The sequence below is a fragment of the Hevea brasiliensis genome, chromosome 11, assembly GCF_030052815.1.
Source record: "Hevea brasiliensis isolate MT/VB/25A 57/8 chromosome 11, ASM3005281v1, whole genome shotgun sequence".
Taxonomy (NCBI): Eukaryota; Viridiplantae; Streptophyta; class Magnoliopsida; order Malpighiales; family Euphorbiaceae; genus Hevea; species Hevea brasiliensis.
Window position 1 is genome coordinate 95,013,636 of NC_079503.1, and position 27,035 is coordinate 95,040,670.

General features: G+C 31.5%; 3 protein-coding genes and 1 pseudogene across 3 annotated transcripts; 1 reads left to right on the forward strand and 3 right to left on the reverse strand.

Moving 5' to 3' along the window:
* The first annotated feature begins 4,368 nt into the window (after positions 1-4,368).
* LOC110658086 (protein DESIGUAL 2) lies at positions 4,369-5,593 on the forward strand. Its single transcript, XM_021815567.2, has 3 exons — positions 4,369-4,703; positions 4,777-4,982; positions 5,226-5,593. Exons 1-3 carry the CDS (start codon positions 4,605-4,607, stop codon positions 5,434-5,436), a joined length of 516 nt encoding a protein of 171 aa, XP_021671259.2. The 5' UTR covers positions 4,369-4,604; the 3' UTR covers positions 5,437-5,593.
* Positions 5,594-5,608: 15 nt separating this feature from the next.
* On the reverse strand, positions 5,609-6,693 carry LOC110658087 (probable histone H2A.3; annotated as a pseudogene).
* A 13,565-nt stretch (positions 6,694-20,258) lies between these two features.
* On the reverse strand, positions 20,259-21,873 carry LOC110634751 (probable transcription factor At1g11510). The gene has a single exon (XM_021783891.2). The coding sequence runs from the start codon at positions 21,657-21,659 to the stop codon at positions 20,439-20,441; it is 1,221 nt and encodes a 406-aa protein (XP_021639583.2). The 5' UTR covers positions 21,660-21,873; the 3' UTR covers positions 20,259-20,438.
* A 3,402-nt stretch (positions 21,874-25,275) lies between these two features.
* On the reverse strand, positions 25,276-26,393 carry LOC110634771 (oxygen-evolving enhancer protein 3-2, chloroplastic). Its single transcript, XM_021783913.1, has 3 exons — positions 25,989-26,393; positions 25,593-25,888; positions 25,276-25,487 (listed from the first exon to the last, which is right to left on the reverse strand). Exons 1-3 carry the CDS (start codon positions 26,275-26,277, stop codon positions 25,389-25,391), a joined length of 684 nt encoding a protein of 227 aa, XP_021639605.1. The 5' UTR covers positions 26,278-26,393; the 3' UTR covers positions 25,276-25,388.
* Between the last annotated feature and the right edge of the window lie 642 nt (positions 26,394-27,035).

The following is a 27,035-nucleotide window of genomic DNA, read 5'->3' on the forward strand; positions in this document are numbered from 1 at the left end:
AAGCCGCTGGCAGATCCGAAAAGAAAAGAGAAGAAGAAACTAAAGTTGAGAACAGTGATAAAGAAACAGAGACAGTGGCAGAACGAGCAAGAAAAAGAAAAGAAAAGGGTATTGTTGGGTCAGAGCCTTCCGAGAAAAAGAAGAAAATGGAGAAGGCCCCTACTTCGAAACCCTTTGTGCAACAGAATATTTTCGAGCCAAGGTATATTAAATGGGATTCATTTTCTGATTTGCCTTATGAATTTGAAGATTTATTTACTTTTCAAGGCTGGATGGAATTTTCTGAGTTGAATGAATATTATTATCCTTATTTAATTAAAGAATTTTATGGAAGTATGAAAGAAGTTGTTAAAGGAGAAAGTTTTAGTGTGAAAGTTAAGAGGAAAAGTTAGATTGTTAATGTTGATTTCTTAGCCTCTGTTTTGAACCTACCGAATGATGGAAATAGGATTGGAACCTTCAAAGATACTAGGAAGCTTGAAGGATATAATGAGAAGACATTTCAATTGTCAATTTTTCCAGAGGGTACACCCGAAAATGAAATGACCAATATCAGTTTAGTGCCTCAAAATTTTAGGATTCTATAATCCTTCATTCGATATTTGCTCAATCCTAGAAGTGGTAGTTATTCATATGCAAATAGCCTTGATTTATGCATTATATGGCACTTGGTTAATAAAATCATATTCAATTTGCCATTTTTTATTTTCAAAGTGATTGCTAAGTCTAATAAGCATAGAAGATTGCTATATGCTATGCCTTTGACTCTTGCATTTCAAGCTATGGGAGTTGATCTAACCAAAGAAAAGAAGTTTAGCAATCCTATCCCCATTAAGGAGATATTCAAGGCTGATGATGGTAGGAAAAGGAGTAAGAAAGAAGAGAAAAGGTAAGAAAAAGAGACTGAGATTGAGATTGAATCTAAATCAGAATCAAATTCTGAAACAAAATCAGACATCCCAATAAGCAAGTTGAAAGAGAGAAGTTCTAAGATAAATGAAGGGGAAGGCTCTAAAAAGAAAGAGAAAATGAAGCTAAAAATGTCAGATTTTGTGAAAATAAGTAAAGCAAATCTGGAAATGATGAAGGAAATCAAGGAAATGAGTGGACTGAGCTTGAGCATTTTAGAAAAATCTCATGAATTGCAGAAAGGAATTATGGCTGATCAAAATGCCAAGATGGATATGTTGATTAATAGATTGGATAGACAGGAATGGTTTATGAAAAAGATGGCTCAAATGTTGTTTGGTGAATCTTTTAGGAAGTTTGGAGATTTTGGAAGCTACCCACATAATACTGATGGTCCTAGCAATGCAAAGGCTGCTGGACCAAGTGGAGTAAAAATTTCTAAAGTGGAAGAAGAAGAAGAAAAGGAGCATGTGGAAACTGCTGAAAAGGAAAAAGAAAAAAGTAAGCTAGCTGAGGTTGAAGAAGTAGAGAAAAATGATGAGTACAAAGAAACTGTAGAAGAGAAATCAGAAGCAGAATAAGGAAAGGAAAAAAGAAAAATCAAGAGAATCCTCCTCATCTCATACTAAAAGCAACAGCAGCAGTGAGAATGGGAAAAGTGGAAGTAGAAATGGTTCACGACAAGAAGAGGAGAAGGAAGATGCTGGCAATAAGGAAGAAGAGCAGTCACAAGACCCATCCTGTAATCAACCAAACCTTACTCCTACTACCTCTCAACCAGTACCTGAATCATCCATCTCTTTACCCATGCAATATGGCCCTAGAAGAACCAAAGCACAAGCCAGAAAATCAGTTCTACCCATTCCTCCAAAAATCCAAGTAATCATATCTGAAAAAGAACCCCCGAAGAAGAAGAAACAAGCCAAAGTTGTTGATCCTACTAACCTTAGGAGAAGTGGCAGGATCCTTGGCAGCAAAGCTAAACCTTGAGATTTTTGAAATATGCTTTATGACTTTCAAAGTTGTGTCTTTTTGTTTTTATTTCAAAAAGGGGAGAAAATAGGAGAAAGTATATCTTTTTGTTGATGTCAAAAAGGGGGAGAAATTAGGAGAAGATAAGAAAATATTTTCACTGACAGAATGTTTTTAGTTAACTGGGTACATTTTTAGTTAACTAATTTTGTTCAGTGGTTGTATGGTTCATTTTCTGATATCAATATTTTGGACTTATTTTGAAAAGTTATCAAAGATATGATGATGATCAAGATATGATGGTGATCTTTTATGATTGTCTTATGGTTGATATATCTTATATATGATGATTGAATTGATCTTGGATGAATTGATCTTGGAAATTGTTTAACATGTTACTTATATTGTTATCTTCAAAATGCTTTGAATATCAGATTTAGGGGGAGCTATTTTGTAGCTTCTCAACTTTATTACATTTTGAATGATCATGTGCATACATATAGGGGGAGCTTATCTCAAAGCAAGTTCTTACATACATGACATATGTAAATAGTTATTCAATTGAATTTTTATGATCTTCATAGATTCATTAAGTTTTGACATCATCAAAAAGGGAGAGATTGTAGGCCCCGCAAGCTATAATGAGCTTGGTTTTCATGATAATAAAACTTAATGAAATATACATTAACCCTTTGTGCATAAGTATTTGAAGTGATTTTATAGGTCATGATATGCAAAGACATTGATGGAAGGACTATTCTATTGAAATGGCTGATATAAAAATGAGATTATTATCTTGTATAACACAAAACGAATCAAAGTCCATGAAGAATTAGAATAGAAATTAAGCTCTTAGGTCCATTGTATAAGATTGGAGAGATTATGTTATTTAAGACCTAAAATCAATTTTGTTTTTAGATTCAAGAGTTTAAAAAGTGTTTTTACATCATTTCTAAGGTTTTTGAATTGTCAAAATAATTTTTACAATTTTCCTTCAAAAATTCAAATTTTCAAAATTTAAGTTAGATAGTAGCGAAATTAATTAACCCGTTGTGAAAATTAGTTAACTATTTTTGTTTTATAAAATTTTCTGTCTTACGAAACTAGTTAACCAATGAAAATTTTAGTTAACTATTATCATACTCTGACCTGACACAACTCTGCTGCACGACTTTCAAAGAAGTAACGGCTAGTTTTTTGAAAATTAAAGAGCCATTAAACACACTCTCCAGCAGACGTTTTCAGCAATGAAAAGCACCTATAAAAGGCATCATTTACTACGATTTTAACTAATGAAAGTGTTCCTATTCATTGAGAATTTATTGAGCTATTTTTAAAGCTTTCATTCAAATACTCTTGAGCTTAAGTGGCAAATCTTCTCTCTCAATCTTTTAGCATTAAATTATGTATCTGAGAGTTATTGAGAGTGATTTCTTCTACACCAAAACCTATTTAAGGTTGTGTAAGTGTGAGGACACACTTGTGAAAGGTTTTCAAGCACCTTGTGAAGTTTGTGGAAGGTTTTCAAGCACCTTGTGAAGCTTGTGGTCTTTTGTGGAAAGCAAAAACATTGTAAAGGTTCTCAAGCACCTGGAAAGCTTACTGAGATTGTAAAGACTTTGAATCTTGCCTATTGAAAAGATCAAATAGTGGAGTGACTCTCAAAATGAGACTTTGGGAAGAGTGGATAGAGGCTAAGAGAGCTGAACCACTATAAACATTGTGTTTGATTCTCTTCTTCCCTTAACTCTTTAATTTTCAGCACTTTCATTCTCTGATTATATATTGAATGTGTTGAGAATTTGTTTTATTAAGTTAATACTGAGCTTGAATAATTAAACCTACAAACTCTGATTTTTATGTGAAAAGATACACTTGATATTAAGTAATTATTTTGTGTATGAGCTGCTATTTGTGCATAATTTGTTTGATCACTTGAATTACATCTTAGAAACAGAGTTGTACACTTACATAGAAGTGCAAAGCCACAATTTTTCATTAAGTCTTGAGCAAAGACTGAAAATTTTCCTAAAGTGTCCAATTCAACCCCCCTCTTGATCACTTTCTTTGGGACAACATTTACCAATTAAAGTTTAAAGATTTTTGTGAGATAAATTGAAAATGAGGGATGTGTGTAGTATGTTTATTGAAATTGAGAGATGATGAGTGAAATTTAGTTAATAGTAGGTAACAAGGAGTTTAGTGTTACTCATATTGAAGGTCAAGGATACAAATTAAAGTTGAAAGACATTACTAATACAACCAACTAAATTAAGGTGCTACTAATAAAATTAAACCCAAAAACTTAGTATGTAAATTTGGAAAATAATATATGAATATTTAGCTTGTGGAGGAATAATTCAAATATGAACTTTGCTTCGGTGTCCAATTACATCACTGTATCTATCGTGCTAGTGAGACTCTACTTTTCTTGTATCCCATGAAAGGAATCCGAATTTTGAAAGGAAAGAAGTATAAAAGAAAGAATAAAGGAAATTGCAAGAAGAAAGAAGCTTTTTACTCGTAATTCACAGCTAATCCTTCTCATAACCAGTAATAATCTGCATGCCATGTTCCACTTTATTCGTATTCTCCTCCTAACGCGATCATAAAGCTTCTCTAGTTAAAAAGTGAAGTTCCCCATAAGACTTCCTCTGCCTTCTCCTTCTCCTCCAGTCTTTTCTAGCACTGTACCTGCCCTCTGCATTCAGATAACCAAAAGAATGGCAAAAAACACTGGGGTTTTGATTTGTCTGTTGATAATGGCCATGGACATTGTAGCTGGCATACTTGGCATTGAAGCTGAAATAGCCCAGAACAAGGTAAGTTAAGAGTTGAACTAAAATTGCGTATTGCTACAGATTTGCGTTGATGATGTTGGTCTTTGATGAACAGGTGAAGCATTTAAAGATGTGGATTTTTGACTGTAGAGACCCAAGCTATCAAGCTTTCAAGCTTGCGTTGTCAGCAGCAATCCTTATGGCCCTTGCTCAGGTTATTGCTAATTTGTTTGGCAGGTGCATTTGCATGTGGTCTAGGGAAGATTTTGCCAAGGCATCTGCTAACAAGCAATTAGCCGCAGCCTCCCACATCTTCTCATGGTAAATATGGAATCCCCACCTCTCTTGCATATCAGAACCCATCATGTGCTTCCACTGCCAGTATGATGAAAAAAAAAAATGAAAATTATTTTCAGAAACCACCTTAGTGAATAATGATTTCAGTTTCCAGGATGGCATCATAAATTTATAATCAACCTGAAAATGATATTTTTCATGTTTAGCACCTTCAAGGCATATAGATGCTGTAGGGAATACATTCTGATGTATATTGTGGCAACTCAGGATTATATTGGCAGTTGGATTCTCCATGTTGATTATAGGGGCAATGTCAAACTCAAAATCCAGGAAGTCTTGCGGGTTATCCCACCATCGAGTGCTCTCTATAGGAGGTATTCTATGTTTCATTCATGGACTTTTCATAGTTGCCTATCATGTATCTGCCACTGCTGCAGCCAAAGAAGAAAGGACACCTCCGCAAGGATCTAATGCTTAAGCAAGTTCTAATTCATTTCCCCCATTTCTTTTCCATTTGTTCTGATGTTGCCAGATTTGTTTTGTAACACTAAAATCATTGTGTAGAAAGGCAGTATGCCTCAGACACATTTGCTAATTAAATCAGCCAGTAGAGTATTTTATGAAAGATAAAAACATGGCACGGGCAAATGTGAATGAAATCCCTATTCATTTCTGAATTTGTCGAAGAACATCAAATCAGGAAACGGTGAGCACTAAAAAATGGGTTCTGAAAAAACTAATACAAAGAGGAAAAGAGTAACCAGAAACCTACTATTTGCTAAAGGTATGAGACTGCTTCTTCAAAGAGAAAAAAAGGGTACATGAAAATCTTTAGTTGTCATCATCAGCAGGGCCGTTGGGGGCCAGGACCAGTTCTCTTAGGCAATAACATGTTGTGAATGTTAGGCAACACACCGCCATTAGCAATGGTAACAGAACCAAGCAGCTTGCTCACTTCTTCATCATTCCTAATCGCCAACTGAATATGTCTCGGCACAACTCGGTTCTTTTTGTTGTCCCTTGCTGCGTTCCCAGCCAACTCCAACACCTGCACCCGCCAATTAATTCCGAATTCACAATACCATATATCAGTACAACAGTGCCCAAAAGAAAACCCTAATCCCTGCTAATCTTCATACAAGATGTGAGGTGAAATACAAATTGATACATGATCTCAAAATCCTGAAACCAGAAATCAAGAGAACTTCTTATTGATGGTAATTTAATCCAATCAAGAGAGCTGGAAAAAAAAAAACGTAAGGTTAAGAATATACCTCAGCAGCGAGATACTCGAGCACAGCGGCCAGATACACAGGGGCTCCAGCTCCGACACGCTCGGCGTACTTGCCAGCTTTCAAGAACCGAGCAATACGACCAACGGGAAACTGCAGACCGGCCTTGCTGCTCCTCGATGCGCTCTTCTTGGCCGCCGCAGAACCCAACGATTTCCCCCTTCCGGCCATCTTCAACGGAGATAGAGAAAAAGACGGTGGAACTTTCGAGAGAATTCTGAAAGAATTTGAGAAGGGACGAAGTGCCTTGTCACTGCGTTGAACAGTTGTTTTCTGAGACACGAGACCGCGACGGCGATCTATGACGGCATATTATGTCGGCTGAGAGCCATTTTTTTTTTCTTATTTTTTTTAAGTTGATTAACAGCTGATTATTGTGAACCAATCAGTGGGGATCACACGGATCGAGATCTCTAGCCGTTAATTTGTCTGTTCTTGAACGGTCGGATGTCAATGTAGCATATGGTTCCTCTCTTTTAGCTGACCAGCGGCGGAAAATTTGGAATATTATTGGATCAATCATTCATAGTCTATCAATTTATATGATTGCATGGTATCTCAATTTTAGTTTATATTATAAAAATTTTAAATTTTAATTTAAATATCATTAAAATAAAATTTTTGTGATCTATTATTACAAAATTTTAAATTAACTTATCTATTATTACAAAATTTTAAATTAACTTCTAATTAAATATATTTTATTGTCTCTCAATTAAAATAAATTTATTATAATTATCTTTCAATTTTATAATTCATTTAAAATTTTATTTTCAATTTATTTAAAATAAAATTATAGAAATAGTCTAATATTTTTATAAATATTTATAATCAATTAATTATTTAATTTATCAATAAAAATATTAATTTACATATATTATTTTTTAATATAAGTTTAGGTTAATATCTAAAAGATTGTGTCCAATTTCTTTTAATTCCTTTAATTTTATTTTAATGTAAGAAAAATTAATATTATATAATTATTTTATTTTATTTTGAAAATATTTAAATCCTAATTAAGTATAAGTGGTTTTTTTTAATAAGTCAATATTGTATATAGTTTTTGTCTTTATTTCTTAAATTAGTAAAATAATAAAATAAAATTTTTGTGATCTATTATTACAAAATTTTAAATTAACTTATCTATTATTACAAAATTTTAAATTAACTTCTAATTAAATATATTTTATTGTCTCTCAATTAAAATAAATTTATCATAATTATCTTTCAATTTTATAATTCATTTAAAATTTTATTTTCAATTTATTTAAAATAAAATTATAGAAATAGTCTGATATTTTTATAAATATTTATAATCAATTAATTATTTAATTTATCAATAAAAATATTAATTTACATATATTATTTTTTAATATAAGTTTAGGTTAATATCTAAAAGAGTTATGTCTAATTTCTTTTAATTCCTTTAATTTTTTTAATGTAAGAAAAATTAATATTATATAATTATTTTATTTTATTTTGAAAATATTTAAATCCTAATTAAGTACAAGTGGTTTTTTTTACCAAGTCGATATTGTATATAGTTTTTGTCTTTATTTCTTAAATTAGTAAAATAATAAATTCAATCTTAATTATTATTTAATATATTTTGTACTAAAATTATTTATATATTAAATTAAAGTTTAAAATTTTTTGATTTAAATTAAAATTGAGGGATGTTTATCAAAGTTAAGGAACGATAAATGAAATTTAACTATAAGTTGACTTGAAAATTTGTAATAACATATCATAAGTATTTCAATGATATTTAAATTAAAGTTCAAAGAATTTTATGATATAAATTAAAGTTAAGAGATATTATTGATATAATTATAAGTAAAATTAATCCAACTTTTTAGCAAATAAAATGATGAAACTCTCTTTTGAAAAATTTTGGTTTTAAGTTCTTATGCACTTTTTCTTTTTAAAAGAAAAACTTATACACTTATTTTTTTAATAAGTAATAATTAAATCAGGAGAACGAATCCATTTTTCATAGCTTAGGTTTGTGTCCCTTTGCTCTTCGTTTTTGGGAGGCAACAAAGGTTGGGTTCATATTGGGCATGCATCATCGATCATCTTTTATTGAATGGACAAAAGCTTCTTGTTGGACGAACATCATTGTTGAATCTGACTCCCTTTTAGTTGTTTCTGCTGTGCAAAAAGGAATTGTTTGATCTTCTCCTTTTGATGTTGTTATTGCATATTGTTTTTCTCTTTCTTGCATCAAAGATTGATTTACAGATTGTTTGGATATAATAATTTTGATGGTAAAATAAAATAAAGTAAAATTTTAAGAGATTTTTAGACTATTTGAAATGAAAGTATGTAAAAATGATGATTTTTTTTAGTGGTTATTTGGGGTTGAAAGTCCTCCAAATCTTTTAACTTTATTTCTTAAGCCTGCGAACATGGTTATCCATTTATTGGCTAGAGAAATTCGTTCCTATAGGATATATTAGGAGCTGGGGTGCTCTCCTCCTTTGTTCTTAGAATTTTTATTTAATGCAATTGTTATTAATTATAATTATTGATAATAATAAAATTTACGTTAGACTCATCATAATCATAGTTATAATAAAATTATTGTACATATATTAGTTTCATTGTATAATTTTCGTCCTCTTATTATAGATTTTTTTTTTTTTTAATGTGTGGCAATAGTTTGTGGTTTCCTTAAAAAAAAAGTAATAGTTAAAATTCAATTAAATGGAGAATTTAAGAAGTAATTTTCAGAAAATTTTTATAAGAGAATTATAAAATAAAAGTATCATGTTTACGTGTACTAATTTTTTAAATAAAAAATTAAAAAAATTAAATTTTCAATTTTTAAAAATTTAATTAAAATTTAAAAAACGTTTTTAATTGTTTAAACAAAGTTTTTGTTTTCTAACCATTTTCTTAAAAACAATGGCTTTTTTCATAATAAAAATTATACTATTTTTTATAATGTTTAAAAAAATTATACTATCTTTTATAATGTTTAAAAAAACTATTTACAATGATAAAAAAAATAATTATATTATTATAAAATAAATAAATAACATATATTATAAATTTTAAAAGTAAAATAAAATTTTAAACATATTTTATAATAATTTATTTTTAAATTATGAAAGATATGAATATTTTTCTTTAATTTTTTTGAATTAGGAAACTATTTTTTATTATTGACATGGAAATGCGTTTTCTATGTTTTTCATTATTTTTTATGAAAAATAAAAATTATAATTTTTGAAAAAATAAAAAATAAAAACTATAGAACTATTTTTGTCAAGACCCAAATTCTGGGCCGGACCAGCACTAGGACTTGGGTCAGTCTAAGGCTCCCAAAATCCGTAGTAAGCCTAATTATTCTCTAGCCCAACCTTGAAGCCCATTTTCAAGAAATCAACCAGAAAAAGTCTAGCTATAAAGTGGACTATCCAACGGAGAGTTTTTTTTAACTTGCCCAACCTGTGATCACAATATATATATATATATATATATGAAGGAACGGAAGCGTGAAAAACACAAGTTTATACCATTGAATTCAAAAATTTTCACCTAGGGTCACATGCATCATGCAAGATTTATTTTTATCTATTTGATTTCAATGATAAACAACATATTAAAACTCTTTTAATATGTTTATTGGATCTATATTTGCCATTTAAGATTTTATAATTAATCAAATTAATTTTAGAACCCTAGATTAAATCAAGAACGATTACACTAACCTCTTGATGGGACACGGATGTTGTCCCTCTAACTTGTCCACACCAAGAACACCTATGGCAGCCCTTGAACAGCTTCTAAAGCCTTTTCTATTAATTAGAAATTCAAGTTCTGCCTTTTAAGAGATTAGTGATGTAAACAGGACACTAGAAACAATTTCTAGTGTTCTTAATCCAAGAGATTGATGGCTAATCTCTTTGAATTGATGAGAGATGAAGAAGAATAGAGGGAGGGCTGCAAAATGGCGTGACCAAGGAGTGTGGCTGCTGGTTGTATTTTATTTTCTCATAACAACACTTAAATAGCTAGGTTAACACATTAAACCCTTGCCACATGTCACCCTTTGATTAGCTCTAGGTTTAAGTGACTCAATCACATTGTGCCAAGTGTCAAACCTATATGTAATCTTGATTTTAATCATCTTACATGATTAAAAAACATTTGGCAAGCTTATGTGTTATGCCATGTGTCACCATCTCATGGTGCCACGTGTCAAATGACCAAAATGCCCTGTGTCTTAATTTTGAGTTCTCAACCCAAAATAATTATTTTTCTTCTTCTAATCAATTTATATCAAATATAAATTAATTAATTAATCTCTATTAATTAATTTCTCATTAATTAAATTCATATTTAAACACTTTAAATATAAATTTAACTTATATTATACATCCAATAATCTAGATTTGGTTTCAAGTCATGCTAGGGACTTTGCAAACTAATTGCAAACCAAACATATTTAATTAATCAATTAAACTCTTTAATTAATTAATTAAATCATATTTAATTAGGTGATAACTTGTGTATGTGTGTGACTTACTAGGCTCATCACTAATTGACAATGAGACATGATATCAACTCTTAATATCATCAAAACTCTTTTATCCATTAATGATTTCTCTAAATCATTTTATAAACCTCATAGACCATGGTTAACACCTAGCATAGCATGTCATGGCCACCCAATTAGTAATAAGGTTTACCTTAAATGAACCTATAATCATATGTTACCATGCACTAGAATCTCTAAAATCCCAACTCGAGTCATGGTTTATGTCAAACTCCATTTGCTATGAATATTATGTTCTCTTTTAATTCCAGTTCTTGATTAAAAGATTTTCTCATCGAAACTCTTTTAATAAATCTATCAAAACATCAAGACCAATTAAATGAACATAGGATTTTATCTCTATTTACTTAGAGGAACAGATTCCATCTTGATCAATACCTACCTCCATATATAACTAGTAGGAGCCAATACATACCCATATACCCATACACAAGTATGAAAGCAGATCAAACTCAAACTACCTATATACAAGATAAATCTCGTGTCTAAAGATTATATGCATCGATATGATTTATGACAAAACATTGATAAGAGTAAACTCCATGTGCTTGTCATAAGTGTCACCTACTTATCATTTATAAGTGCCTATCATGTTTGTTATATGGCATGAGACTCACCGTTCCATCTTATTTATATCTCATATAAATAACTTGGGAACAAACATGAATACAATCTTTCTGGATAAGTCATGTCCTTATTATGAAGTATCCTCGATTGTGAACCTATTTATGATACTGTCACTCATATTGAAATACTGTCACTCATATTCTTAACAACTTAAGAATATAATTTCTAACAAAATATCAATGGACCTTTTCTATTACACATAAATATATTATGTAAACGAAAAAGTGGAAATGCCTTTTATTAATAAAAATATGTACAAGATACATACTAAATGATATGCTATAGGGCATACTACTAACAATATATATATATATATGGAAGCTCAGTTCACCCTCACAACCCACAATTAATCAGTTTAATCAAATGAGAGTTCAACCCCCTCATCCAAAATATATGTCCATCCCATTCAACCATACATGCATAATATTAAGTTTACAACCTCATTAAGAATCTTTTACAGCCCCAAATCAATAAAATATTTATAGCACACGTAGAGTTTCTAGAATTTAAATCAATAACATAGCATAAATATAAATACAGCGACTAGTAGACCTACGAGGAAGAAAGCAGGTAAGTTATAAAGAAAAGCCCTCCTGTAGCCTAAAAAAATGATAAACAAGAGTAAGTGTTCAACTCATAAAGTAAAATATTGATTTTACATACAACTTCTATAATTATCTAGGTCTAGTCCATCCCTAAAAATGAAATGCAACATCTTTATACAAGTTCAAACAAGTCAAGTCATAATCATACCAAAGGCAATTTGGAGCACTCACACTCGTATGTCAAATCCATACTCACACACATATATATGGGAGCTAATCCCCTATACATCTCTTTTAGTTTCAACCTCTGTTAGCGAGATCAATTCAAAGCCAGACTTTCTCTTAATATTCAAATGCGATGGCCAAGGAGATCAACTCAAGCCGTACCTACCCTGATTTATCCGTAATAAGGATTGGGTCCCAGTGAGTCAAGCTCCAGTCGCGTCTACCTATCCTACTCATATACATATACACATCACATGCACACCAACTCACACATGCGGCTCCATATCGCCATAAAGCAATAACTACAGTAATGTCATCAAATATAAATGCAATATAAGGCATGCCTAGCGAACAACTATGTACATATATCTATAAGTGATGCATGAGCATGCCTTGAATATATAATAATATTGAAATTATAAGTAAAATCAATATTTACTCACAGTACTTCACAAGTTACTGCGACGGCTGGACTGAGGAGAAAGGCTGGCCCGGCTTACCTAAACAATTACATTACAAATTGATCAATATTTACTTAAAATAAAACTTTAAAAGAGTCAAAAACAGCCTAGATTTTGCCGAAAATTCGACAGAGTTTTCTCTGTAACTAGGACCTACCCAACTTGCAAAATGGCTCAAATAATACTTCTAAATCATACATCTCAATCCATATTCCATCAACATCATATGGGCCTATTGGGCCCTCCAAAATAGGCAATACTCACAAAATTAAATAATTACGTTTTAGTCTCTAAAACTAATATTTTATAAAAATCATTCAAACAAGCTCTAAAATTTCTAAAATTTTGTCTCGCTGTCCTTAACAATATTATAAAGCTAATGAAAAAGTAATTATAATTTTCTAGCTACCCATAAATATTTTTATGGATTTTTATTCTAAACTCGGCACTAGTTAAATGAAGAAACATAAGGTTCGGGTTTACCTACCCCAATTCCAATGCTTGGAACGCGTCTGGGGGGTCTACAAATGGTGGGGAGGACTACAATTCCAATTCGATTCTGAAACTGTCTAGCAGCCTATCAGTCCGATCCGAAATTGTAGATCCGAGCGCCAGTCGAATTTCTACAAAACAAAGGTACCTATGCAAAGCCCATACTACCAGGGGTTAGAATATAATTTTTACAAAATTAAATAAACTCGTTTAAAGCCCGAAAAAATACTGCGAAGTTCATGGGGCCCATTAAATTTTCGATGTAGGAAAATTTTGAAATTTATATTACCGTGAAGCTCTCGTCGAGTGGAGCACATCGGTACTCTCGAAATTTTCGTGGGGTCCCTGGTTTGGGAGAAATTTAGCCAAAAGTCAAAATAGGCTAAAACTTCCAAAGCTAAAATTGGACAATCCGCTTGATGAAAATTTGTGATCTTGGTGTCTATGGAAGCTCTCAAGGAGTAAAAGGTATTTGGGACAAGAATCGATCTAATTGGTGGCCGGATCAACCGAATTTAGCCTGGGAAGTTGAAGCATCGCGTGGTGAAGGGGGAGGATTTTGGCGAGTTTTCCAGTGATCTGGAGGGTGGCCGGCGGCGAGGAAGGAGGTTGGGAGGTCGCCGGCGGGCTGGGGAGGGGAGGGTAGGCGGTGGCCGGCAAGGAGGAGGGAGGAGGAGAGAGAGCGGAGGGACGTCGGGAGTGGGGGAGAAGGAGGAAGAAAAAGAAGAGGAACAGGTATGATTCGATCGGTCTGATTCGATTTGGCCAGTTCTATTCAAAATACCTAAAATTAAATTTTTTTTACTCTGCCCTATGACCAAAAAAGATATCTAAAAATTCTGAAAAAATTACAGAAAATTCAGAAAAATTTATAGAGTTCAAATATATTTTTTAAATTTGCTACGTGATCTTTAAATTAATTTCTAAAAAATTAATGAAATTTATTATTTTAAGAAAATCAAATCTGATTTTTAAAATTCAGAAAATTTCATAATATTTAATATAATAAAATATTAATATTTATATATAAAATAATTATTTAAAAATTAAGAGTATTACAATTTTCTGAAAGTAAATAAAACATGTTTAATTGACAATATTTAAAGGCTAAAACCTATTTAACTATTAGGCAAATTTTAAAGACTAATTAAGGTCTTAGAATAAAAAGTTTAGAATGGAAATTCTTGAAGTTGGATCCTACATTTAGATTGAGTCATGGGCCAATTTTTAGAATTAAAATCAAACTAGTCATTTTATCTACTCGCTGCGCTATTTATTTATTTTCTAATTTAGTAACATAATTAATATGTATTTCTTTTTTATATTTTTTATCTTCATAATCATATTATAAAACTTTTAATTAATTTTAATTTTATTTCAATAGTTACTAAACAAAAATAAATGGATTAATAATTATTATTTTTTAAACTATTATATATATATATATATAAACATAATTAATTATTTTTTTAGTATGATTGAAATTTATAAAAATATATAAAAACAATTATTATTATATTATTTTGCGAAATAAGATTTCAAAATTGCAATTTGAAAGTATTTGAATAAAATATTATATTTAATATGATAAGATAATTTTTTATATAATAAATCATAAAAAATAAAATATGATATAAATTATGCTAAGCACTCTTTTAAATCAGGTGATACACTTTCATAAAGTCATATATATATATATATATATATATATATATATATATATTGAAATCAAAACATGATGAAAATTAGTATTACGTTGGAATAAAATGGGCTAATTTGGTTTTGGACCGTATCAATATTTTCATTTAAAAAAAAATTGGTCCATCACTAAATTTGATCAAAATTTGAACGAAACTAAATTAAAATCAAAACTAAAACTGAAATCCAATTAAAACCAAATAAACCCTTAAAAATCAATTTCAATTTCCCAAAATTTTAAATCGAAACTAAAGTTTAAGTATGACATATAAATGTATTTATTATATAAATTAATTTATTAAAGAGTAAATTTACACTTAAATTTCAAAAAATAATAATGCACATAATATAATTTTAAGTATAATAAATTAAAGAACTATATTTATTTAGAGGGACATAATAAATTATTTATTTTGAAAAAAAAAATACATCTACTTTCTAAAAATTTAGTTTAATAATACAAACCTCTCAAGATAATCTTTTAAACTTTATACATAGTTTTACTTTTTCAGTTTATGTCACGACTCGAAAGTTGGATTGGCACTAGAATTTGGGTTAGCATAAAGCCTCTGAAATCTGTAGTAAGCCTAATCATTCTAACCCAATCATAAAGCCCATTAAGGTAGCCCAATTTTCAAGAAAACAAACGAACAGAGTCCGACCATAAATTAGACTATCCAACGAGGAGCATTAACTCACTCGATCTGTAAACAAATAAAAATAATAATATGGGAAGCTAAGTTCACCCTCACAATCTTCAAATCATATATAGCAACACTGGAAGCTCAGCTCCCTCCATCATCAATAATAAACACTCACATGATTAGTTTTACAACTCCAGAATTAAGTTATTACAATTTAAATAAAATAAAAATATAACTATTGGTCCATGCAAAGTTCTAAATTTAAATAAAAAATAATAAAGGTCAAATAAAATATTTTCTGCTTAAACCTGCGGAGAAAAAAAGCAAGTTAATTTCAATAAAGCTACCTGTCACTTGAGAAAAAATAGTTAAATAGGGGTGAGCGTTCAACTCAGAGAATAAGATATTGATTTTAAATATAATTTCTATAATTATCTAAAACTAATGTATTCTTATGTATAAAATGCAACACATTCACATAGTTCAAAAAAAATCAATCAATATTCGCACAAAAGATAATTTGGGGCACGCATACACCTATATGTTACATTAATACATATATGAAACCGGATCCTCTATACAGCTCTCTTAATCCAATCCTTGTCAGTGGGGTCAACTCAAGCCGAACTTTCACTTAATGATCCAAATATGGAGGCCAGTGAGATCAACTCAAAGTCGTACTGATCCCGACTTATCCATATGTAAAGATCAAGTCCCAGCAAGGCAAGTTTCATCTGCGACTACCTATCCTACCCATATCCATATCCACACCATACTCACGTCAATACACATATACACAGAGCTCCAAGTTATCTTAAGGCGACATCCAAACACAATTTCAATAACAATTGCAGCAAAAGAGCGTGCCTAGTATTTAATTAATTATATACATACATATAAGTAAATGCATGAACATGCCTTGAGTATAAATTAATAATATTAGAATTATAAATAAAATCAATATCAAACTCATAGATTATCCAAATGTCACTAGGGTGGCTAAGAATATGAAGAAGGTTGACTTTGATCACCTAAATAATCATATTCAAGAAATTTATCAATATTAACTTCAATTAAAGAATTAAAGAGTCTAAGACACCCTAGTTTTATGTTAGAAATCTGGTAGAGTTTTTTCTGTATCTAGGACCTGCCCAACCTACAAAACAACTCAACAAATACTCCTCAATCCAAAAGTCCTTAGGCTCACAACATATCAATAACATAATGCCTCTCCTGGACCTGCCAAACCAGTCAAATCTCACATAACTACATAGTTCAACTATTTAGCTTAAAACTAACATTTTGCAAAAACTATCCAAATTAACCCTAAAAATGCTATAATTATTTTCTGCAATCCTTAACAATATCATTCTACTATTGCAATTGGAATTATAATTTTTTTACTATCTACGAATATTTTATGAATTTTTATTTTAAAATTAACATTAAGTAAAAAAGAGAATTTAGAGTTCGAGTTTACCTACACTAATTCTGACACCTGGAACGCATCTGGGGCATCTGAAAATAATGAGAAGTATTATAATATTGACCCAATTCCAAGTGAGTCCGGCAGCTCACGTGCTTGGCCTGAAATTGTAGTCTCAGTCACTGGTAGAATTTCTTTCAAACGAAAACACTTACATAAAACCCACAACACCAAGAGTTAGAATATAATTTTTATTTAATTAAAAAGACTCATTAAAGACCTAAAAAATAGCTGGCAAGCTCATGGGAATCATTAAATTTTATGTGTTGAAAAAATTCAAAATTGGTGTCATTACAAAGCTCTCGATGTGTAGGACACGCTAGTAGTCTCAGATTTTTGGTAGGATTTACAGTTTAGGAGAAATCTAGCCTAAAAGTCAAAAAGGTTAAAACTTCTCAAGCTCAATTCGCACAAACTGCCTAATGAAAATCCATGAAATTGGTGTTCATAGAAAGCTTACGAGGTGTAGAACAAAAATGGGATAAGACCAGATCCTATTGGTGGCCGAAATCGCCAGAAACGGCAAGGGAAGGTGAAACAGCATGCGTGAAAAAGAGGGGAAGTTGGGGCTCATTTTCTGACCAGAAAAAGGGGCGGCAGCGGCGAGGGAAAGGCGTCGGTTATGCACTAGTGAGGGAGGAAGGCGGGCGAGACGGTGGCCGATGGTGGGGGAAAGGGAGGAGAGAGAAAAGGAAGAGAGAAGGAGGGGTGGTTGGGCGCGCGAAAAAGAGGGAAGAAAGAAAAAGAAAAAGCTGGTTCAATTTGACAGGTCTGATCCGAATCGATTTGATTCAGCCAATTCGATTTAAAACACGTAAAATTTAATTTTTGCTTTGCTTTGGGACCCAAAACGAGGTTCGAAAATTTCAAAAAAATTACAAAAACTCAGAAAAATTTATAAAATCCAAAAATATTTTTAAACTAGCCATGTGGTCTATTAATTTTTAAAAATTATTTAAATTAATTACTTTGAAAAATAAAAACCTAATTTTAAAACTAAAAAAGTTCAAATTAATATACCACAATATTTAATATATTAAAATATCAAGATTTACACATAAAATAATTATTTAAAAAAATTAAAGTATTACATTATTTACCTCCAATCAATCAACTTTTACATTTTATCCTAGGTAAAATTTGGCTTTTAAAATACGAGCAAATATTTATATAAATCTTTAAAATGTTTTGACTCCAAATAAGTTGTTTAAATTTAAAAATAAATCAAACTTTGTACTTTTGAAAATAAATCAAATATTTTTTTTTTAGTATTTAGAAGCAAATAAGTCCTTAAAAAGATTAAATTATGATTTAATTCTAAAATAAATTTAGTTAATGTTATGCACAAAAATTTTCTAGTGGACGGGATTCTTATTAGCAATTTTGCATATCTAATGTATAACATTCATGTAAATATACCGCAAATTGATAAGTTATTTCTTTAGTGAATTCAAATTAAATAAGTTGGGAACAAATAATCACTTCAACTTTTAAAAATTGGTGAAAAAAATTTTATTTGATCTATTTTCAACTTATTGAATACCAAAATCTTTAAAGAACTTATAGGGCTAAAATATGCCATTTACCTTTATTCTATTTTTATCCATGTTTGGTTGATTCAGAAAATGTTTAAAAGAATATAAATGTAGTCAATGTTTGATTGTTTTAAAAAATTCATTAACGAATGCAGTTTAGTAAAATTTTAATTTTTTATTACTTCCCATATTTAAATAACTTCAACATATATTTCTAAATTTAATATTTAGAATTATCATTTTTTATGTAGAAAATATTTAAAATTATCATTAAATAAGAGTATATGGTAAAATGGAACAAAAAGACATCAAAAGAATCCTTGGCTTCTTCATGATTTCATTTAGGGCTGTGCAAAATTTAATTAATTGACTATAATTAAATATTTAAATTTTTTTATATTATCCACAATTTAGACAGTACATCAGACACAATATATAAAATAATAATAATTTGTCCAATAAGCCATAATTGTAATAAACCTTTTAAATTAGATTGCAATTGCCAAAAATATTAAACAATCCTCAAAACATCAAACACAAATTGCTCCAACCAGGCTGATATCACTCCATCATTAGCCACTTAAAGCCAGAACAGCTCTGGGTCTAAAATTTAACTGGGGCAATTCATTTAGCATTGCAAAGGGGCCAATCTTAATACTAATGACAACTGTTATCTTAAAAGAAACCCAAGTAAAGATCGAACTCTTTCCAAGAGACCAAACATACAAGCAAGCAGGAACCATGAGGAGAGGTTCATGGGGCCTGTAATCCAAGCACTATAAAAACCTAGAAAGTAAACTGATGAGCTTCATATCTCCAGTTTTTATGAACTCAGTTCCACAGTGATACATTTACTCATCTTGCCATTAGAACCGCCTTCTTTTGAATAAAGTTAACATTACAAAAGCTTCTAACATGAACAGGTGTCTGTACAACAAACAGGGTTTATTCGAGCTGCTGTTAAAAAAATACCATTTTAAAAATGTTGATTAAAGACCTTAAAATTTTGGCTATAATTTAAATTTAATATATTTTAGCTATAAAAACTTCAAAACAATAAATCATCTTTTTCAAACTGCTTTTTTTCAACATCTAAAACCAATATGACACAATCAACACAAACAATCAAGTCACAGCAAACAATTATGGCTCAAAGCAATCGAACAAATATTCACCACCTCAAGGTAATACATGGCCAAACACATTGCTATCTTCAAACAATTGATGACACAAATGCTAAAGTCCAAAGAAAAAACAAATAATAGGAGATAAGAAATTCTCAAATCTGGAAAGACCATCTAAGGTAATTTAAAACAAGGATTAAAATAAATTCCTCCAACCTATAATGGCAAAATCCTGAGTTTGGTGTTATGCAAACATTTAGAATGGAGAGAGAAGGAAAGTAAATAGTTCATAACATAGTTTAGCTAACTCTAGAGCACATAACCTTTTAAGATGTGGCCACCTTGTCACCTAACTAACTTAGCAACCTATACAAAATTATAAGTTCCATTACATATGGTAAAAGATATGGCAGCTATCAATTCTCTAATATATATGAAAATAGCTTGGATACAATAAAACTCTTTATTTCATTAGATATGACAACTTAAACACATGAGTTTTTAATTCAGAAATACACTTGAAGCAAAGATTGACAAGAAACAAAGTATTCCACTTCGTTAAGATCTATGCCACATAAATACTCAAATTGCCATAAACAGAACATTGCAATAGAAAATACTCTCCAGCATAAGATTGCTGAAGATGTAGAATCAGCTGATATTAAAAGTTTCAGAGTCACCAAATCATAAAAACAGAAATAAATAATAACCTAGCAAAAACCTAGCTACTATGATATAAACCCGACCAAGAAAGCCACAATTTATACCTTCACAAAGCCTAATCCTACTCAGTTTTATATGCCGCCAACATCAGCTTTGCCTGCTCCCTTATCAACTCATTCCTCTTCAGAAACAGCTCCAACTCAGCAACATGCAACTCCCTCCATTTCTCTTCCATCTCAGCCTTTTTAGCACCCTCCAACATATCCAGTCCCCTCTTTACCACATACTCCTGCATTCCTCCTACACTCACGCTCTTATCAAACTGTACAATCTGTTTCAGACCAGAATGGCCATCCAACTCAACCTCCATCTTATCAACCTTCTCAGTCTCCTTCTCCACATCCACACCTAGTTCTGCCTTCAATGTAGCCAAACTCTTACCTCTCAGACTATTAATGGCACTTTTCTTTGCTTTGCCATTCGACTTAACACCCAAATCCACTCCTCCCCCGCTAGTTGCTTCACTACCCCATATCTTTTTTGACAAATCGAAGGATTTCTGGTCATGAGCTTTCGAAAATGTCTTATCTTCACCCTTTTTCCCTTTGCTCACATGGTTCTCAAACTTCTTCTTTAACCTCCAAACCTTATCCTTTAACTGGTTTAAAGAGACATCAAAGTGAAGCGATTTCTTAATGAAATCATAAAACGAGGCCATATCCTTTGCAGGGTCAACTCCTTTCTTTTCCGTGAAATCCATGATGCCTTTTAACACAGCGATCTCGTCATCCTCGCTCCAAAGCCGTTGGAACAGCTGTTTCTTTGTATCCTCAGACTTTTCAACAACTCCATCGGATTCCGAATCTTTATTCTTGCCTCGCTTTGAGTCTTTCGGGTCGCGATCTGTTTCACTGGCCCTCTTCACAGCTGCCGCAGATTTCATAGTAGCTGGAGAGGATGCCGAGGGTTTGGATCTAGGCTTCGTGGTTTTGGGAGGAGTCTCCTCCATGGGCTTAGAAGCGATGGGCTTGACAGTGGCATCACGGGAATGATTAGGTCGATCATCATCGGAGTCGGATTCAGAGTCAGACTCATCAGAGTCAGACTCGGACCCAGCTTGCTTAGTGGTGGAATCAGGCTTCTTGGAGACTGATTTAACAGTTTGAGTCTGTGGCGGTGGTTTAGAAGATGGATTTCGTGGGTTCCCCTGAGTTTGTTCTTCTTCAGATGAAGATCCCTCTTCCTCTTCTCCATCTTCTTCCTCCCCACTGGAGCTTTCCTCTTCTTGAGAAGACGAAGCCGCCGGTGGATCTTCCAAGGGAGTTGATCGTTTAGGTCCCATTGATTTCAACGGAGTCGGATAAAGCTAGGGTTTTAAGGGAATTAGGGTCGGAACAAGAACAATAACTCGAGTAAGACGATGAATAGAGAGAGGGAGAGTGAAAAAAGAGCAAGAAAATCGTCCGGATTCTAAAAAGTAAGAAAACGGCCAAAATCTGTAGGGCTTTCTAACCGTTGGATTCGTAAGTGCTGTGGGATCTAGCTTTTCGATTTGAACAACAAACCCTATATAATTTTTAGGTAATTTTTATAGGCCGTCAAAAATATTATATCATGTTTTATTTTTATTTTTTAATTTTAATTTATTACAAAAAAATTTTAAATTTTAATTTTATTAAAAAAAAATAATTTGCATTAACAGTTTTTTAAATTAAAAAATCCTTGTGATGTCTATAAATATAAATTTAGTGTTTTCTGATAAATGATAAATTTATCTCTATTGTTGAATGTATAGCATTGATATTTTGTGTGATATATGTTTATATAGTAATTAAAATTATTAATTTTTTAATATGAGATGAAATAAAATAATAAGGTAATTTAATATTTTTTTTAACTTTAAAACCTATTATAAGAAAATTTTTGTGAAATAAAATTAAAATTTATAAATTTTTAATAATAAATAAAAAGTAAAAAAATAAAAATAAAATATAAGATAAACTATAAAAATGAGCTTTAGTTTCTATATTGCGCCACTTCGGTTAAGTTAAAATTTTGATATAACTTTAGTTTTAGTTTGGTTTTTTAATATTTTAATTTAATTTTTAATAATTTAACTATTTAATTTTAATTTTTATATTTAAAAATAATTATATATAATTAATATGCGAAAGCTAATGTATTTAAAATAATATATATTTTTAATTATATAATTTTTTATAACAAGATATATATATATATAAAATTAAATATTAGATATATTATATAATATATTAATATACATATAATTAAAAATTGTTCAGTAATTTAACATATTTATTATTAAAATTATTTAAAAAATAAAGTAATAAAATGATGCAGTATAAAAAAATTTTAAAACATATGTCTAAACTTAATTAATTTATTTATTTTCAGTTCAATTTTTATTGAATAATCAAAATCAATAGAAAAATAAATTTAAGTGTTGGTTTATTTTATCTTTGAATTTTGACAATCACATAAAAAAAATTTTCTAACTTTTGATTCCTTCTATTAAGGAGTTCCTTCGTCTAAATATAAATATTTTTTACTGTTGATCCTCTCTCTCTCTCTCTCTCTCTCTCTCTCTCTTCCTTGCTGAAAGCACAAGAGAGATATGATTGGAATAGATGAACATGGCTTGGAAGTGGCATGGGAATTGCAAAGGATTAGATTCAATTTCTTTTGAAAGTGTATCCATATCTTCAAATGGGAGCGGAAGAGAGAGAAAAGGAATGAGAACTAAAAGGAAGGATAGAATGAGTTAAAGAGCGAGGATGACGTGTTTCAATCCAGATTTTGTGGTATGCAGCGATGAGGGAGAGTGATGAGGGAGAGGGAGATGAATAGAAACAGAGATGAGGAAGGAGAGAGATGGTAGAAGCATGAGAGAGGAGAAGAGAAAATTTAAAATTAGTAATTTAGTTTTTTTATAATGAACTACCTATAAAAATTTTTAAATTTTGATGGAATAATTACTTAATAGATAAAAGTAAAAGATGGAAAATGGTGAATAAGTAATTCACCCAATAAAAAAAAAATCAATGGAACAGCTCCAAAGAGAACCCTAGCCCTACAATCGACTTGCAAAGGAAAACCTAAACAGAGGCGAAGGCTAAAAGTAGAAGAGACACTGCTGTCCGAACTCCCACGAGTAAAGCCAACTAAGGAAATTTCCCATAAAGTGAAACATAAAGGAACCAGAATTCGCCATAGCCTATCAAAAAGAAGTTACCCCATTAACGTATTCCTCAGTTGTTAAGCTAACCCGTAAGAACCATGAACAAAGAAGAAAACTCAGCACCATGGAAAAATAGAGTCACGTCGAAGAGCAATGGTAGCTAAGGGGTGAGAGGTGATCCACTCTTTAGCATCTCTCTTGGCCTTTAGGTTGGGTTGATTTCTCAAATCTTATGAGTTGCCACCCCCCAAGCAAATCTCTTCAACCTCCTAGAAGTGTCAGGGACCCAAGCATAAAACCAACCAGAAACCACCAAGCCGCTATAGATTAGTATGCCTACAGGCCTTGGAACCTTAGGCAAACGGGACGAAAGAGAGGAAATTTCTCTCTATCGCTAGAGAGAGATATGCAACTGTAATACAGTGAATACAACATCATAATAATCATAAAAAGTAAATAAATAAATGTAAAAAATAAATAAATCGTTAAAAAGATCATTACAGTTGATGGATTAAAAAATATAACTATAAAAATTTATAAATTGAATACATAAATGGAGTATATGAAAATCATGGTTCTGGTCAGAGCTCTTGCACAATACTATACCTGTTGAGGTTCACGTCTTATGCTAAGTTGGACACATCTAAAAGTGAGATATAACAAATTAAGCATTCCTTCCATTTCTATGGACCTGTAATAAAGTTTATTACTCACACCACAATGTCACAATATCACAATAATTTCTTGATTATAATATCATAATATCACACAATAACATTCGTGTATAATGTTTATGTTTAATGTTCCCATATTATTGACCATTCCTAGTGTTATAATTGGGTTATATAATTTTGATAATATGTTTAGATATCTAATCAATATAATCATTAAGATTTTATGTAACGTGAAATTTTAGGCTTTTACCTTTAACGTGAAACCGGGGAAAATCACCCACCAGGTACCAATCCCCTGCAACCAAGATAAAAAGTGCTGTCATATGATTCCACCCAGCTTGATAACTCTTAGCAGTATGCTACCAGAATAGGTCTGCAGGACCATTGATGCAGCTGCTAAAGGCAGAGCAGCTCTTAAGGAACTAGCTTCTTGCATCTTTTTCTTCTTTCCGCTTAGGCCTTAGCATAAACACAATTTCTTCCGCCTGACTTGAGATGGCCTTGGAATAACATTTTAGTCTATTGGCTTTGTTTATTTATTTTTAAAATTTTAATTATGTAATGTGAAGACTTCTCTAAGTTCAGAATAGCAGTTGAATTCTGGATTAAGTGCTTGTGGTTGCGCTGGTGCCAAGTTTAGTTGTCAATATGTTCTATGTTTGGATGACTGAACTTGTGAAAGAAAACATCCCCAGGAATTAATTACCCTTGTAATTCTTCCCCCGGAATTGGGATTCTGTGCAGAATTTTCATATTTATATACTATAGAAATGCATTTTTGTTGAATTCTGGCTACCATTACTGATTATCATAATGATACAGACCCTAAATTCTTGCGGGAAATTAAACTTCTTCAGTAACAATTGTTTTGAAGGAAGAATGGACCATTGATTTTGAGAATTATGAGCAAGATCAATTTTGGATGTTCAATCTCCAGGCTTTCTCTGCTTAGACTAGCTTAAATTATGGACCTCTCAGGTCAATATTCACCAACAGAAATGTCTTAATGGTTAATTATTTCAATAAATTTATTTTTCTTACTTTGGCAATTAAATTATCCTAATTAATTAGTATGCACAATCTGCTGAATAGAAACAAAAGCAAGAAGTCAATTATTTTCTCCTCCAACTACACTCCTTTCAAATAGCATTCAAAAGAAAGTGATTGACAAAGCTTGCAATAAAATACATGAATTCACTTAGCCAAGCTTAGCAAGAACATCATTCAGAGTAGATAAAGTCTGGGCATAGTACTTCTCTGCCTCTGGAGTGCTCTTAATCTTGGCTGCATGGTCCAGCTGAACGGTAAAAACAGGGGGAAAAAATCCATAAGGAGCACATTCTTTACACAATCAAAGTATATATTTAACAGAAAAATGAAGGAAAACAGTTTCGAATGTTACGTCGCTGATGGATTGAAAGAGCTTTCCAGTGAGTTCCTTGAGAAATTTCTTCTCCTCTTTGGATTTAGCAGAGATAACAGTGTTGAGGTCATAGCGGAGCAATTCAGCCTTAAGGCGAAGATCATTCTGGACATAGGGCCAAGCCTTCTTGTCTATGAGAGGCTTCACACTCACAATGTCCTTAGCTGATTCCTTGGCCCTTGCTGCTGCCTGAGCTGGTTCAAGTGGTTGAATGAAAAATCTCTCCTTCAGTGGAAGATCCAAGTCTCTTGGCTGATCAGAATTTAGAGTCCCAGCTGCCAATGCACAAATTCAAATCTTGGCCATTATAGTTGGAAATGTCACATACCAGTTACTGGAAATTAATGCAAAACGAGGAAAGAATGATGAACTTACGCAGTCCACCGGAGGGAGGGGGAGGTGGGCCCACCTTAATAGGCAGGACTTCAGCAAGCACAGCTTGAACGAAAGACCCAGAAGCCAAACCAGCGGCAACAAGACCCAGTACGGCCCTGCGGCTAGGTTCAGGCTCAGCAGAAGAAGGTACCTGTTGGTGGGCTCTAATAGTGAGACCGGGCCTGGAAATAGCTACCCGTGCGTTGTTGCTAGGCACGTTCAAGCGGGTTGAGCCACTGAATTGGAGACTGCCTTCAAGAACAGCCATGGAAGCCATTGCTTGAGCCATTTTCCTGCACCGAGTTTCAGATTTCTTGTTTAGTATTCAAGTGGTGGAATAAAGGAGATTATGTGGAATTATATTTTTGGGATTGGATTGTTGTTTTGACAAGTTGGCTTTGCGTTTTTGTGATTTAGATTGGCTCAGGGCAAGCACCTTATCTGCCATTTTCTCCCTGGATAAGCTGGATATGATTTTTGCCAATCTTAGTTTAACACGTGTTCATCCATTTGACATGTTGGCTTGTGCTCTTCCATGGCCTTTTAGAATCATGACACGTGGACCTCATGAAGATTGGTGAATGGGCCCTGCCCACATCAGTTTTCAGCAAAACAAATTATACAAATATTATTTTAACTATATATATATTAATTAATTTTATATAAATTTTAATATAAATAATAATTTTATTATTACATAAGATAAAATTTATACTAATTGAACCTTATATATTAAAAAAAATAAATAAATTTTACAGTTACTATATTTCCTTGATATATTCAGAAATTCTTTTTTGCTTTATAAAAATATATGGAATTTGCAAATAAAATTTTATGATTCAATTTTGAGCACCTGAAAAATAATAATTGGCTTTTGACGCTCATTTTGTCTAAGTTAATCTAGAAAAAAAAGGCATCAATTAACAATAAGCCAGTAATTTCGATGGGTAACTTTTATTAGTGGTCCATCAAGTTTAAGAATTATTTTACTTCTTTTTCTTAATTTTAGTTTATTATTTAAAAAATTTGTCTATTTTAATTTTATTT

Coding starts and splice junctions, on each gene's coding strand:
- LOC110634751 (XM_021783891.2), bottom strand. CDS start 21,659: ATGGGACCTAAACGATCAACTCCCTTGGAAGATCCACCGGCGGCTTCG.
- LOC110658086 (XM_021815567.2), top strand. CDS start 4,605: ATGGCAAAAAACACTGGGGTTTTGATTTGTCTGTTGATAATGGCCATG. Junction 4,704..4,776: donor CTGAAATAGCCCAGAACAAG/GTAAGTTAAGAG, acceptor TTTGATGAACAG/GTGAAGCATTTAAAGATGTG. Junction 4,983..5,225: donor GCCTCCCACATCTTCTCATG/GTAAATATGGAA, acceptor GTGGCAACTCAG/GATTATATTGGCAGTTGGAT.
- LOC110634771 (XM_021783913.1), bottom strand. CDS start 26,277: ATGGCTCAAGCAATGGCTTCCATGGCTGTTCTTGAAGGCAGTCTCCAA. Junction 25,889..25,988: donor CCCTCCCTCCGGTGGACTGC/GTAAGTTCATCA, acceptor GTGCATTGGCAG/CTGGGACTCTAAATTCTGAT. Junction 25,488..25,592: donor TCTTTCAATCCATCAGCGAC/GTAACATTCGAA, acceptor TTTACCGTTCAG/CTGGACCATGCAGCCAAGAT.